General features: G+C 45.4%; 1 protein-coding gene across 1 annotated transcript in view; it reads right to left on the reverse strand.

Annotated features, from left to right (window-relative positions):
* The window catches only part of inppl1a (inositol polyphosphate phosphatase-like 1a), a 181,785-nt gene that overhangs the window by 80,954 nt on the left and 86,063 nt on the right, over window positions 1–14,768 (reverse strand). The window contains exons 3-6 of the mRNA XM_078222652.1: window positions 13,314–13,464; window positions 11,253–11,361; window positions 10,303–10,443; window positions 1,234–1,324 (exon numbers count right to left, since the gene is read on the reverse strand). Of these exons, the coding sequence (XP_078078778.1) occupies window positions 1,234–1,324; window positions 10,303–10,443; window positions 11,253–11,361; window positions 13,314–13,464 (492 nt within the window). The remainder of the gene's footprint in view (window positions 1–1,233; window positions 1,325–10,302; window positions 10,444–11,252; window positions 11,362–13,313; window positions 13,465–14,768) is intronic.

Here is a 14,768-nt window from a genome sequence, read left to right on the forward strand (position 1 = left end):
TACCTGACCTGGGAGTGTTTGATGGGGACAGTGTAGAGGGAGCTTTACTCTGTATCTAACCCCGTGCTGTACCCGTCCTGGGAGTGTTTGATGGGGACAGTGCAGAGGGAGTTTTACTCTGTATCTAACCCCGTGCTGTACCTGTCCTGGGAGTGTTTGATGGGGACAGTGTAGAGGGAGCTTTACTCTGTATCTAACCCCGTGCTGTACCTGTCCTGGGAGTGGGGACAGTGTAGAGAGAGATTTGCACGATCTAATCCTGAACTGTATCTGTCCTAGAGTCGGAAATAGGGAGAGTAGGCCATTTGACTCTTCAAGTCAGCTCTGCCACTCTAAGATCATGGCTGATTTGATTGTGGCCTTAACTCCACTCTCTGGCCTGCTCCATGTAATCCACGACTCCGCTGAAGAACACTAGGAAATATTAGGATAGGTAACCAAAAACTTGATCAAGGAGGTAGCATTTCAATTAGGGGGGGGGCGAGGGGATTCCAGCAGCTGAAGGCACAGCTGCCAATAGCGGAGTGAAGAAAGTGCAGAATGGAAAGACCTGATTTGGAGAAAGCAAGATCTTGGAAGGTTGTCGGAAGTTAAAGGTGGGGAGTGGGTGAAATGATGGGTGCAGGAATGGTAATTTTAAAATAGAGGTGTTACTAGACCAGGAACCCAAGGAGCAACAGGCAAACAGGCTTTGGCCTGGTATCTAAACAAGACAGATTTTGGGTGTCTCCGGGAATTAAGGAATCCGAGCAGTGGTCGGGAAAGTGGAGTCGAAATTGAAGATCAGCCTCGATTGCACTGAATGGGCCGTGTGACCCACTCTCCTGCTTTTTCTTTTATTATGAAGTGATATACAGCTTCCTATTTAAGATGGAGATGAGAAGAATTTTTTTTCCCTCGGAGGGTCATCAGTCTATGGAATTCTCTTCCCGGGAAAGCAGCAGAAGCTGGGACATTGAATATGGTCAAGACTGAGCTGGACAGAATTTTTGTTCAAAAAGGGAGTTCCGGCTGCAGGAAGGAACATGGAGTTGAGGCCACAATCAGATTAGTCATGGTCTTATTGAATGGTGCAGCAGGCTCAAGGAGCCCAACAGCCCACTCCTAACTCTTGCGCCCTTGTGGTGAGGCTCAGTCACTCGAATCTCACTAAGAGGGTATGAAATTGCACAGACAGGGATTACAGGTTTAACAATTCGAACATACCTATGTTAAAACAGTAAGCGTCAATACCTGCTGGATAAGCCGTGTCAGCAATGGGGAGCTCTGCTGGTCAAATATCTTGGATAATATTTCTAGGCCAGCCAGGACTTTATCAACTTCACTGCAAGGAGAAAGAATTCTTATATAAAAACAGGCAGGTTATGCAGAACATTTAACCCCGAGTACCAAATAATATTGAATGGATGTAGTGGTGTCGTGATTACATCGCTGGACTAGCATTCCATAGGGTCTAAATCACACTATGGTGGTTTAAGAATTTGAATTTAGCTTCAAAAATTGTCCAGAACACAAACTCCTACACAGGATCTTCAAGGTCCCAGTTAAACAGTCCAAAGTTTGACTGCTCAAATGAGACAATGAGCTAGTGTGTCAGTTGTATCTCACTGACAGCACCCTTGCATTGGAGCCCCAAGTTCATGGAATGAAAACCCAGTCCAAAGGTTTGAACTCAAAAAGGTAGGTTGATTCTTCAGTACAACAGGAAAGAAGTGCTACACTATTGGATGAAATGTTAAATTGAGATCCAGCCTTCCTCTCAGGTAGTGTAAAAGATCCCATGATACTAGCAAAGGAGTTATCCCTGGTGCCCTGGCCAATACTTATTCCTCAACCAACCTGACAGTAAGCCACAGACACTTGGTGGTTTCTCTCCCAGATCCAGACAGACAAATAACAACATGAGATATTCACAGAAAGCCTGAACCCTGATCTCTGCCCAAGACCGCAAGGAACTACAAAAGGCCGTGAATGTAACTCAATCCATCCGCAAACCAGCCTCCCATCCATCGACTCTGTCTGCACTTCCCGCTGCCTCGGCAAAGCAGCCAGCATAATTAAGGACCCCACGCACCCCGGACATTCTTTCTTCCACCTTCTTCCGTCGGGAAATAGATACAAAAGTCTGAGGTCACGTACCAACCGGCTCAAGAACAGCTTCTTCCCTGCTGCTGTCAGACCTTTGAATGGACCGACCTCACATTAAGTTGATCTTTCTCTACACCCTAACTATGACTGTAACACTACATCCTGCGCTCTCTCGTTTCCTTCTCTATGAACGGCATGCTTTGTCTGCATAGCACGAGAAACAATACTTTTCACTGTATACTAATACATACGACAATAATAAATCAAATCAAAAAGCAGCTTCCTCTGTACTCTTTGCCATAGCAATGTGAATGACATCAGCCTTGCATCCAGGTAGAAATACCAATTAGCCTTTCTGACCCCACCTCTCTTTCACCTTGGAAGTAAACAGACTGTTTACAATACAACTGTTTATAACCCAATGCTTTCAACACCCAAGCCTTTGGGAGATTTAGTCTATCCATCGTGAACTCAGGCTGATGCTACTTCAACAGTCTTCAACCATGAATATCTTGTACCATCGCCACAGTAATGCAACCTGGGGCCTTCTTTTAACTGTAACTGCCCCGGCCTGATTGTCACAAGAACCCCTCCAGATACAGACCCAAAGCATAACCTTACGAAGCCTTGTAGGTTATGGTACCTCAAATATATCCCCAACCTTTTATTTTGAAAGCCGAGGGTTCCTTCCTCTATCACCCTTTCGGGCAGCGAGTTCCAGTCTTCCACAATACTCCAGGTGATAAAAACAAGACAACTCTAATCCTTCAACCAATACTTTTAAATGTATGCCCCATGATTATTGACCTCTCTGCCAATGGAAATAGACCACTTGAAATTTTATACAGCTTATCCAATCTTTTCTCATGGCTAAAATTCTCCAGTCCGAGCAACATCCTTGTAAATCTACCCTGTAATCTCTCGAGTGTGATCACACCATTCCAGTGAGCAGAACTGTATCTAGTCTAGCTGTGGCCTGCCTCCCTATTATTTTATCCTTGTCTACATGCTTTAATCCTCATCCAATAAAGAAAGGCACAGCTAGTCCCACAACTTCTTTCCTTGTAACCCTGCACCTTCTCCACTGGCTCCATCTTGACCCCACATTTCTGTCAAATCTGCTCTCAAGAAAATGAGTCAGCACAACATGCGATGCTGGAGTTCGAGAATGGAGTATCCCACGTCCGTATCAAATACTCGGAGGCAAGTTATAGCACAGCCAATATCAAGGGAAAAAACCTCTTCAATTTGCTTTCATCGCTAACCACCTTTGGTACAATCTCCTCTACGCTGCACCAGACATACATATCACTGGTGAATGCTTTGCTAAAAAATCTCCTCCCTATTTACAAGGGTGACTCTTCCTTTCTCTTTTCCCCACTCATCACCAAATCTTTGAACTTTATGCACTTCTGAAACCAAGCTCAACACAAACTACAGCAACAGAGGGGTAAACTATCTAAGGTCTGGAAAGGATGTGGATTGGCCATTGGGAATATAAGAAATAGGAGCAAGAGAAGGCTATTCAGCCCTTCAAGCCCATTCCGCCATTCAAAGAGTTAATGGCGGATCTTCTGCTTCAACATCATTATCCTGCGCTAACCACGTATTTCATATGCAGGAATCGATCAGTTGCTGTCTTGAAACATACTCAAAGACCAAGCCTTTCACAGTCCTCTGGGGCAGAGAGCAATCATTAAATCTCCTGATGGTTGATTTTGGTGCTGTAAAGGAACCCATGTGCGTGCATGCCTCGTGTTAACTATCAATTTAAATTCTAGCCATCACCGAATTTCAAATCAGCCAACAGGTGCCCATCATGCTGCTCAGCCCATTAAAATGGGAGTACTGGCGATTATGGGCCTGTTCTGTTGAAATAGAGTAGAGTAAGAAGTCTCACAACACCAGGTTAAAGTCCAACAGGTTTATTTGGTAGCCGATACCATAAGCTTTTGGAGCACTGCTCCTTCGTCAGATGGAGTGGATATCTGCTCTCAAACAGTTTGCTACCAAATAAACCTGTTGGACTTTAACCTGGTGTTGTGAGACTTCTTACTGTGCTTACCCCAGTCCAACGCCGGCATCTCCACATCATGTCTGTTGAAATAGACCCAGTAGACAGATAAAAGCAAATTACTGCGGATGCTGGAATCTGAAACCAAAAGAGAAAATGCTGGAAAATCTCAGCAGGTCTGGCAGCATCTGTAAGGAGAAGAAAGAGCTGACGTTGAGTCCAGATGACCCTTTGTCAAAGCTTTGTCAAAGTTATTTTCTCTCCTTACGGATGCTGCCAGATCTACTGAGATGTTCCAGTATTTTCCCAGTAGACAGATGTTGGGACCATCCGCACAAACACTTACTTGTTCACATTCTCTGAATTTGTGAAATGATTCATTCATGCCCTGCAGGGAGGGGAACTTGTTACCCCTGCCTGCCCTGGTTAACCTGCGGTCTACTCTGTGCTTGACTCTTCAAATTCTCATAGCAGTTAGGATGGGCCATAAAAAAGCAGCTATTAATAAATCCAACAAGAAATTCAAACAACTTATTTATCAAAGACTAGTTGCAATTTGGAACTTGTTACCACACAAGCAGTAATTGAGGCAAAGGCAGAGTTGAATTTCAGAGAACAGTTATAACATTGGAAGCCATTCTGCCAGTCATGGCTGTGCCAGGTCTCTCCAAGAGTCTTTACTCCATCGTTCTGAAATTTCTTTCCCCTGCAGATAATTGCCCAATTCTCTATTGAAAGCCACAGATGAAACTGCTTCCACCACACTCTCAGCCAAGTGCATTCCTGATCCTAACCACTTAATGTGTAAAAATATTTTTCATATCACCACTGCTTCTTTTGTCAATCACCCTGAATTGGTGATCCTTCCCCCAAGGAGGACAGTTTCTCCCCACCTACTCTGTCCGGACCCCTCCTGACTTGGAACATCTCCTCCTAGCCTTTTCTTCTCCAAGGAAAACCATCTCAACTTCTTCGATCTATTCTCATAACTGAAGTTGCTCATGGCCGGAATCATTCTTGTGAATCTTTCCTGCACTCTCCCTAATACATTCACATCCTTCCTGAGATGTGATGCACAGAATGGGACACAATACTCCAGTTGAGGAGTATTGTGTTTTATATGCGTTAATCATAGCTTCCTTGCCTTTGTACTCTTATAGCCTGACTAATAAAATCCAAGATGCAGCATTCTTCATGAAGCACAGTCTCAACCTGCCCTGCCACATTCAATGATTTATGCCCATATGCCACACCCCCCGGACCCTCTGCTCTTGCACCACTTGTAGAATTGCCCCCTTTTATTTTGTCTTGTGTTCTCCCGATCAAAATTAAACACTTCACAAATCACATTTTAAGGCAAAAGAAATCTAGATAAACACAAGGGAGGACAAAATCGCAGATGCCGATAGGTCGAGATGAAAAGTGGCGAGAGGTTTCTGCAAAGCCTGCCCACTGGCAAGGGTCAGATGGACCGAATGGCCTGTTTGTGTGTTGCAATTCGATGTATACTGCTTTCTGAGTCCACTGGAAAAGAAATGGGAGGGGGGGTGGTAGCAGTGGAGCAAAGTGAAGGTAGTTTGTGTAAAGAGGATGTTGGACAGAGGGCATGGTACCAGCTCAGTTCCTTCTGAGCCAAGAATCACAAGGACTGTAAGAGGTGTTTGGTTTATATGAAGCATGGCTCTGTGTGGGTATTCCTCGTGACCTGAACTACAGCTGCAACAACACATGAATCATTTCCTCTCCTTGGACTGCGGCTGAAACCGGGAACACTGGGGCTTTTCTCCTCACCTCACCCCAAGGCTTCACACAGCAGACAACTGTGGAGCAGCAAAGGGAAAAACTGCCTCCACCAAGAGTCTCGGGAAGATGATTATTCCTTCAAATGCCACTTTTCTTCTCTGAAGTTCGCTGTTGTGTTGCGCTGCCCAACAGCATAATTAACGAATTGATGTTGAAGCTGGAAGTGATGTTTTCATTGGGTCTCACCTGACTTCCAATCACAGTTGAGCTCAGGAAACGCAACTTAAACTGGTCCCAAATGCCTCAACAGCAACATTTTTTCCTCAGCCACCACATTCCTCTCTCCTTCTCAAAAGACGAGATGTTAAATGATGGCCTCATCTGCCCTGCGTTCAGTTCTGGATACCCCACCTCAGGAAAGGGAGGCTGGCCTTCCAGAAAGTGCAGCACAAATTCACTAGAGTGATACTGAGCCAATAAGGGTTAAATCATGTTTGCACAGACGGGGCTTGCGTTCCTTCGAATGTAGAAGTTTAAGGGGTGATCTAACTGAGGTATTTAGGGGTATCATAATGGTTATCTGCCCCGAGGCTGGGGGCCAAATCAACATTTCAACACCAAGATTGTTCAACTTGTGTTTGGTAATGGTATTACCACCGGCAGGGCAGAGGTTAGTTTCAACAGCATGAATTCTCCTCCCTCCACTTGTCCAGAGATACAAAGGTGTTTTGATTTGCTTCCCCTTTTACAGACGGTGGCACATTCCCAACCACCACCAGCCACACTACCCCCCACCCCACCAACACACACCCAGTTTTGGCATCATCCAATCATAGATAATCATAGAAACCCTACAGTGCAGAAAGAGGCCATCTGGCCCATCGAGTCTGCACCGACCACAATCCCACCCAGGCCCTACCCCAATATTCCTACACATTTACCCGCTAATCCCTCTAACCTACGCATCTCAGGACACTAGGGTCAATTTAGCATGGCCAATCAACCGAACCCGCACATCTTTGGACAGTGGGAGGAAACCGGAGCACCTGGAGGAAACCCACGCAGACACGAGGAGAATGTGCAAACTCCACACAGACAGTGACCCAAGCCGGGAATTGAACCCAGGTCCTTGGAGCTGTGAAGCAGCAGTGCTAACCACTGTGCTACCGTGCCGCCCAAGGGTTTTCCAAGGGTTTTCCAAGGGTTTTCCAAGGGTTACTTTAGTCACAGGAGGGTTGCAACGTTACCTCCTTTGCATTCATACAGTAAAAGAGGAATCAATAAAAAACCGGTTTGCAGTGCAGAGACCACCAAGAAAATAAATCGTGTCATGTGGGTTTCAGGGTGCAGAATCAAAGTCCAGTGAGGTCTTCCTTCGTGGAGGTCGATGAGCTACAAACTAATGCTGGGTGATTCACTTTTCCAGTGGTGTTAATGTCACAATAAGATAGGCATGCAGAGGTGAATTAGTGTTGTAGGTGATGGTACAGAGATCCCAGTGGAAGCAGTGTAGATGGGGTCAGGTATTCAAACTGGGCAGAACCCCTTTTCTATGAGGCTGCTTGGAACCTGGTAAACAGCAGACTGACTTGACAGTTCCACAAGGAAATTAACGGTTCCACAAGCTAGGGGTCCATGTCACATAACTCCCACCTCCCCAATTCAGTTTTAGCAAGGGATGTGAGACCCTCGGGTGGGTTCCCGAGACGGTTAAACGGCTCAACTAAGAATTGAAAGGAAAGTTACAGGGTCTTCTGTCCTCGCAGACAAGTAGACTCTAGTTGGCCAACATCATTACAGGAAGGATGTGGAAAAGATTGAAAGGGTGCAGAGGAGATTTACAAGGATGTTGCCTAGATTGAGAGGCATGCCTTATGAGGATAGGTTGAGGGAGCTCAGTCTTTCTCCTTGGAGAGACGTAGGATGAGAGGAGACCTAATAGAGGTATATAAGATGTTGAGAGGCATAGATCGGGTGGACTCTCAGAGGCTTTTTCCCAGGGTGGAAATGGCTGCTACGAGAGGACACAGGTTTAAGGTGCTGGGGGGTAGGTACAGGGGAAATTTTTCACACAGAGGGTGGTGGGCGAGTGGAATCGGCTGCTGTCAGTGGTGGTGGAGGCAAACTCAATAGGGTCTTTTAAGAGACTCCTGGATGAGTACATGGGACTTAATAGGATGGAGGGTTATAGGTAGGCCTAAAAGGTAGGGATATGTTCGGCACAACTTGTGGGGCCGAAGGGCCTGTTTTGTGCTGCAGTTTTTATATGTTTCTATGTAAACTGGGTTATGAAATGCAGATGGCCTTTGTATAGCTCCCTTCGAATTTGGTCTGTGCAACCCACATGGAGGGTCATTCGCATTTCAAGGACAACAAGGTGCAAGTTTCTTCGATGCTACCAGATAGCTCCTTTTGTTTGAGGATCACAGACAGTTATAGATTCAGCCATTTTTAGAGGTCTTTCTCCAGCTTTCAAAATTTTAGAAATAACTAGGAAGATAGAGATATATATGTACTTATAATAAAAATATATAGGATGAGGTCTTAAAGTGCCCTCATAATATTAAGGTCTACAGAACCCAAGGTGGGTAAATGAAGCTGAGATACCATCAACCATAATTTAGCCAAATGTTGGAAAAAGTTCAAGGAGCTAAATGTTTTAATGTTCCTCTATCCCCCTCATATGGATGCAAAAGATCCAACTGCACTATCCCAACAACAGCAGGGTAGCTCTCTTGGTGTTCTGGTCAATATTTATCAGCCAACCGACTTCACAACATGATTATTTCATCGCCAGTGCCTTGGGTCAATTAGCTGCATTAAAAATGCTGTCCTAACTCAAGCTGTTCTTTTAAAAATTCCTTCTCTTCGTAATATCTGGCTTAAAAAGAAAATACACCTAGAAATACAGTACAAGTTGAAACAAACTGACATTTAACAACAAAAACCTCAAAAATACATTTAAAATTACACACATCCTAATACATAGACTGATACTGATATATTCTCAATATTAATTCCATAGGACAATGGCAACAGCTTATAGATGTTTGTGATAGGCATGTGATTTTCTTAAAGTATATGCCATAGCATATTTGAAATTAGATCTTTATGCTAAATGGTTTAAGATTAACACAGCACAGAGATAATTTCATTGAATATTCATCTCAGAACAGTTGAAAAATATAACCCACAGCTGTAAACTATCATACCCACATCAATGAAATCTTTTAAAAAATGACCAATGTTTCAGCCAAGAAAGACAACTCCAGATTGTGTACTGGAGACATGCTACACGGGACAGACTTGGGTTAAAAATGAACGGAGCGTTATTAATGGTGTGTGATCTCTTCCATGGCAGCTTCTCTCTCTGTTTCCCGCGCTCGGTCTATCACATCGTTACTGGAGCCTACATTAATACAGCATCGCTCCAGTGAGCCAATAGGAATAAATACAAATACATAATAGAGATTCTGCACAATAAACAAATCTTCACCTCCTCTCTGGCGTCCCGATCTCCTCAATGCAACTACTCTATGAACAGTATGTTTTGTCTGTATAATGCACAAAAATCAATACTTTTCACTGTATACCAATATTGGTATTGTGTGCAGTTCTGGTCACCTCACTATAGGAAGGATGTGGAAGCGCTGGAAGGAGTGCAGAGGAGATTTACCAGGATGCTGCCTGGTTTGGAGGGTAGGTCATATGAGGAAAGGTTGAGGGAGCTAGGGCTGTTCTCTCTGGAGCGGAGGAGGCTGAGGGGAGACTTAATAGAGGTGTATAAAATGATGAAGGGGATAGATAGAGTGAACGTTCAAAGACTATTTCCTCGGGTGGATGGAGCTATTACAAGGGGGCATAACTATAGGGTTCGTGGTGGGAGATACAGGACGGATATCAGAGGTAGGTTCTTTACGCAGAGAGTGGTTGGGGTGTGGAATGGACTGCCTGCAGTGATAGTGGAGTCAGACACTTTAGAAACATTTAAGCGGTTATTGGATAGGCACATGGAGCACACCAGGATGATAGGGAGTGGGATAGCTTGATCTTGGTTTCAGATAAAGCTCGGCACAACATCGTGGGCCGAAGGGCCTGTTCTGTGCTGTACTGTTCTATGTTCTATGTGACAATAATAAATCAATTCAATAGGGCATTCAAATCAACTGCCCGGAAGCAATAAGGGACTGCAGCAACTGACACACCTAAGCTGGCTGCGGTTTGGGGCTTACCGCAGGATTTTGAGTTAGAGGCAAGAATTCATGAAACTGAATCTCGGTTTGAGGGCTCTGGACGCGTGTGGCACTTGACCTCTGGAACCAGGGTCCCGAATACAAGACTCAGGGAAACAGCCTTTCCGCATCAATCTGGTCAAACTGTTCAATAATTTGATACTTTTCAGTGCGGTCAATGAGTGAAGACAAGTGCCTCATTGGCCTCCATTGCATAAAACCCACCTGTTCAGTCTCTTGCAGGACGTCACTAAGGCTTTGTTGAGGTGCGGGAGGCTGGTAGCACCCGCCTTCACTGCCTCCAGGTCTAACACATAGCTCGCCTTCAAATATTCATGAGACATGGTGGTCAGCCCATTGGTTGCACTGAGTGGAGAAGGAAGCAAAAAGAATAGATGAACTGCTGCAACAACCAACTCTTAGCAATTCAGATATTCATATCCTGGATCTGCTCACTTACTACTTACTTCTTTATTCCTCACAAGTAGGTTTACATTAACACTGCAATGAAGTTACTGTGAAAAGCCCCTAGACGCCACACTCCGGCACCTGTTCGGGTACACTGAGGGAGAATTTAGCACAGCCAATCCACCTAACCAGCACGTCTTTCAGAATATGGGAGGAAACTGGAGCACCTGGAGGAAACCCACGCAGACACGGGGAGAACGTGCAAACTCCACACAGGTAGCAACCCAAGCCGGGAATCGAACCCGGGTCCCTGGCACTGAGAGGCAGCAGTGCTAACAACTGTGCCACCGTACCAGCCTTATCTAACTGTCACAATAATTGTGACTTGCAGACCAAGTTGACAATTTTACTCTTCTGAAGCTTTTAGCTGCTGCTGGTCTTCCCAAATACAGGTGGCACTGTGATGACAGAAAGCTCTGTATTTTGTGAGAAAGCGAGGTCTAGACATCGCTGGCTGGAGCAGCACTGATCTCCCGTCCCAAACAGCCCGAGAAGGTGATGGCAAGCCATCTTGAACCGCTGAAGTCCGTGTGATGCAGGTATATCCAGATAGCTGTTTAGAATTTATCATTTATAATCATTACAAATCATTTGAGCTCTGCTCCCATGTTACATATCACATAATGCATCCACTGTGGAAATCCACTCCACTGAATGTTAATCTTGTGTAATGCCCCCAAACCATGAATAAAACCTATTTCATTTACCTGTCTGTTGCTCCATCTTGCGCTACGGGTGAAAGGCAAGTGCCAGCACTGCCACTGAAGCTGGCAGAGGCAGAGCGAGGGGGCAATGGCGGTTTCTCATCTTCACCATCTACAAAAGGAAGAAAGGAAAACACAAAAATGTACAATTGCCCCCAAGGCAAAGTAGAAGGGAGTCAGACATCGTGACTGAAGATGGATCTGCTATAGCCCCAGTTGGGGGGAAGAGGTAAAATAAGTTGATGTTTATGGATTCCAAAACTTAGAACCTAGGCAGCTGAACAACCACCAATGGTGGTGCAATTAAAGATATGAGGAGCAGTGAGACCATGCAGGAAAACAAGTGTGAGAACCTTCAAATCTACACTGGCCCACGAATTGGTCAGCAAGCACAGGGGCTGAAAGGTAAATGGGTCATTGTGCCACTTGAACACAATGCAGCAGAGTTTTGGAGGAATTGAAGTTTATGGAGGCCAGCCAGGAGAGCAGCAGAGTAGATTAAAAATATCAAAGGCACGGGTGAGGGGTTCAGTGGCAGATGAGCTGAGGGAAGGGCAGATGTGGGCAACATTGCTCAAGTGGAAGATGGTGTTGGTGATAGCACCAATGGATGACCGCAAGTGTCACAACAAGGCAAAATACAAAACCAATGTGGCAAACAGACATTTGTTCGGGTGAGGGATAGGATCTGTGCAGAGGAAATTGAGTTTATAGCTGACAGATGACAATGGCTTTTGTCTTCCAAATATTCAGTCAGAGGCAATTATTGCTCAATGCTGGTCAGGCAATGAGGCAATTAATAGAGACAGTGGCGAGGTTTAGAGTGATGGTATAGCTGGGTGACACTGGGACACACCTGGGACCCTATACTGTCAGAGAAACTGCTTTCTCAACAAGTGACAAAGAATTGGAAGAGGGTCAAAGAGAGACCCAGGGGGTCTTCAGAGGGCACAGTGCAGGAGTAAAATCATTTTAATGATTCCCAGGCAACTAGTGGTGATGGCAGAGCTGTTGACGGCGTGACTGATGGGGGGGGGAGGCAGGCAGCGTGACGGCCCTAGCGGGGGGAGAGAGGGGCAACGGCCCTAGCAGCAGAGGAGGCAACGGCAGCGGCCCAGGCAATGACAGTTCAGGACAGCGAGACATCCAGAGCCGCAGGTAAGGTGAGCTGCCAGAGGAGACAAAGGACAAGAGCAGCACATTGATGAGTACAATTTCAGAGGGGCTTTGCAGGGCAGTTAATATTGGGGGCTTATGCAGCGAGTGAATATATTCATGTCTGTATGTCTCTGACATCAAGTGGTTGAATGCACAAAGGAGGCAGCATCGCTCCTCGCAGTGAAGACAACAGGAAGGTCAGCCGTTCAGATCTTAATAATGTTGGTGATATTGCACAGATATAGCTATTAAAGACTTGTTTACATTTGATTTCTATGTTTGCACCAATTTTGCGGCAAAAAAGGCATCTACCTCTTGGGAATGTTTGGGGTTCCCTGATGCTCGTGGGAGCTCTCTCGGGGTTCCGTGGCTCTAAGTTTGGGAAACCCTGTGCTACCAAAAAGCAATTTGCTAACTTTGTAATACTATTTTTAAAAATAATTTCTCAAGTCTTTGCAAGACAAGGGGCAAGTCTGTTGACTGAGGGCAGCGATTTAAAATGAGTTGTGTAGGTTTTTGTGGAAACTGAGGGTGACAGAGCCAGAGGAAAGGGAACCACACACTTCAGACAGTGCAGGGAGCGGGAAGGGAAGATGGATAATCAGCTGTTCTGAGAGAGAGGGATCAATGGGTGGGATAAGCTTACAGACAGCTCGGATATTTTAAGTCACACATAGAACATGGAGCTTGATGAATTTTAGACACAGTAGAGTGCTATTTTTATTTGGAGTATTTCCTATTTGGACAAGAGTCGGATACTGAAAAAGCTTTAAAATCAGGTTGCAGAGATGGAGTTACATATTGATTAATGGTTATCAGTCTCGAAATATCAGCTCCCACTGACTTGAGGAAGCCAGTCCGTGCTCGTAATAGCCAGTCCGCGCTCACCTCCCAAAAATAGGTTACCTGAGTAGTCCTTGTCCTCGACTGCCTCTTTCTTGTCCTCCCTCTCTACAGGGTAGAGCAGTGTGCTGACCAGACCCTGGTTCGGCTGGAGGTAGGATGTGATGAGTTCAGTCAGTGTTTTGAAACGTCTCACCTGCACACCTTGAGAAGTCTGTTTTAATGGAAATCACAAGATTATCACAAATGCCATTCGGCCCAAACCAATAGCTACATTCTTTATTCCGCTGAACATCCTCAATTTTGGTGCCCAGGTAACGCTACGCGCACAGGGCCTTGATCTGCCGTTTTGCATGCTGACTTAGTGCACTCTGCATGGGAACATACAGGCTGCTGCACAGCACACAGCTTAGAGGATACACTGCTCTCCATTCCATCTAGCAACAAGACGCTTGGCTATAACTTGCATGGGCAGTGACCAGCCGCATTATCTTGCCAAGCAGCTACCTTCCTAGTTTGGTCCTTCATGCAGGTTTCTCAGTACGTTTGATGCAAGAACGTTACTAAAGCACTGGCTGGATAGTTTGTACTTTTCCTGCATTGTGGAGAATCATCAGCAAAGCTGATTCTAGCTTTTATGATTCTACAATTTGCCCCTGTGCTTCGATTTAGGCAGGCACAGGTACAATGGGCCAAACAGCCTTTTCTGTGCTGCAAGTTCCTCTGAACCCACGTTTCTTGGATGTTCGCTAAACTAGATTTGGAATTAGAAGAACCCTGAAGTCGTCATGGTGGGATTTCTTGAAGCATCGTGCTTCTGGGGATTACATAGTATTTACAGCACAAACAGGCCATTTGGCCCAACTGCTCTATGCCCGTGTTTATACACCACCTGAGTCTCCTCTCACCCCAATTCACCCAACTGTACTTATATATTATTTTGTTCATTTCTCTAGCTTTTTCTTAAGCGCATCTCGAGCTCTGATGTTCCCACAAGGCTAGGAATTCTGTGGCTAGTACTCACTACCCAAAGCCGGGCGGCACGGTGGCAGTGTTTAGCACTGCTGCCTCACAACACCAGGACCCGGGTTTGATTCCCAGTTTGGGTCACTGTGCAGAGTCTGCATATTCTTCCCGTGTCTGCATGAGTTTCTTCCCACAGTCTGAAAGACGTGGTTAGGTGCATTGGCCGTGCTAAATTCTCCCTCAGTGTACCCGAATAGGCACCGGAGTGTGGCAACTCAGGGATTTTCACAGTAACTTCATTGCAGTGTTAATGTAAGTCGACTTGTGACACTAATGAATAAACTTTAAAACTAACTGTACATGGCAGTACATGTGCACAAATTATACTTGGCAGGCCCGATTGTGAAAGTGGCCAGGAAGGTGACAGGACAGGTTGAGAATGTACAGGATCCTGGGATTTATCAATGGGGAATAGAGTATAAAAGCAACGAAGGTATGGTGAACCTTTATAAAACACTGGGTCAGCCTTAGCTGCATCCAGCTCGAGATGCC

The sequence above is a fragment of the Mustelus asterias genome, chromosome 10 (assembly GCF_964213995.1).
Source record: "Mustelus asterias chromosome 10, sMusAst1.hap1.1, whole genome shotgun sequence".
Lineage (NCBI taxonomy): Eukaryota > Metazoa > Chordata > Chondrichthyes > Carcharhiniformes > Triakidae > Mustelus > Mustelus asterias.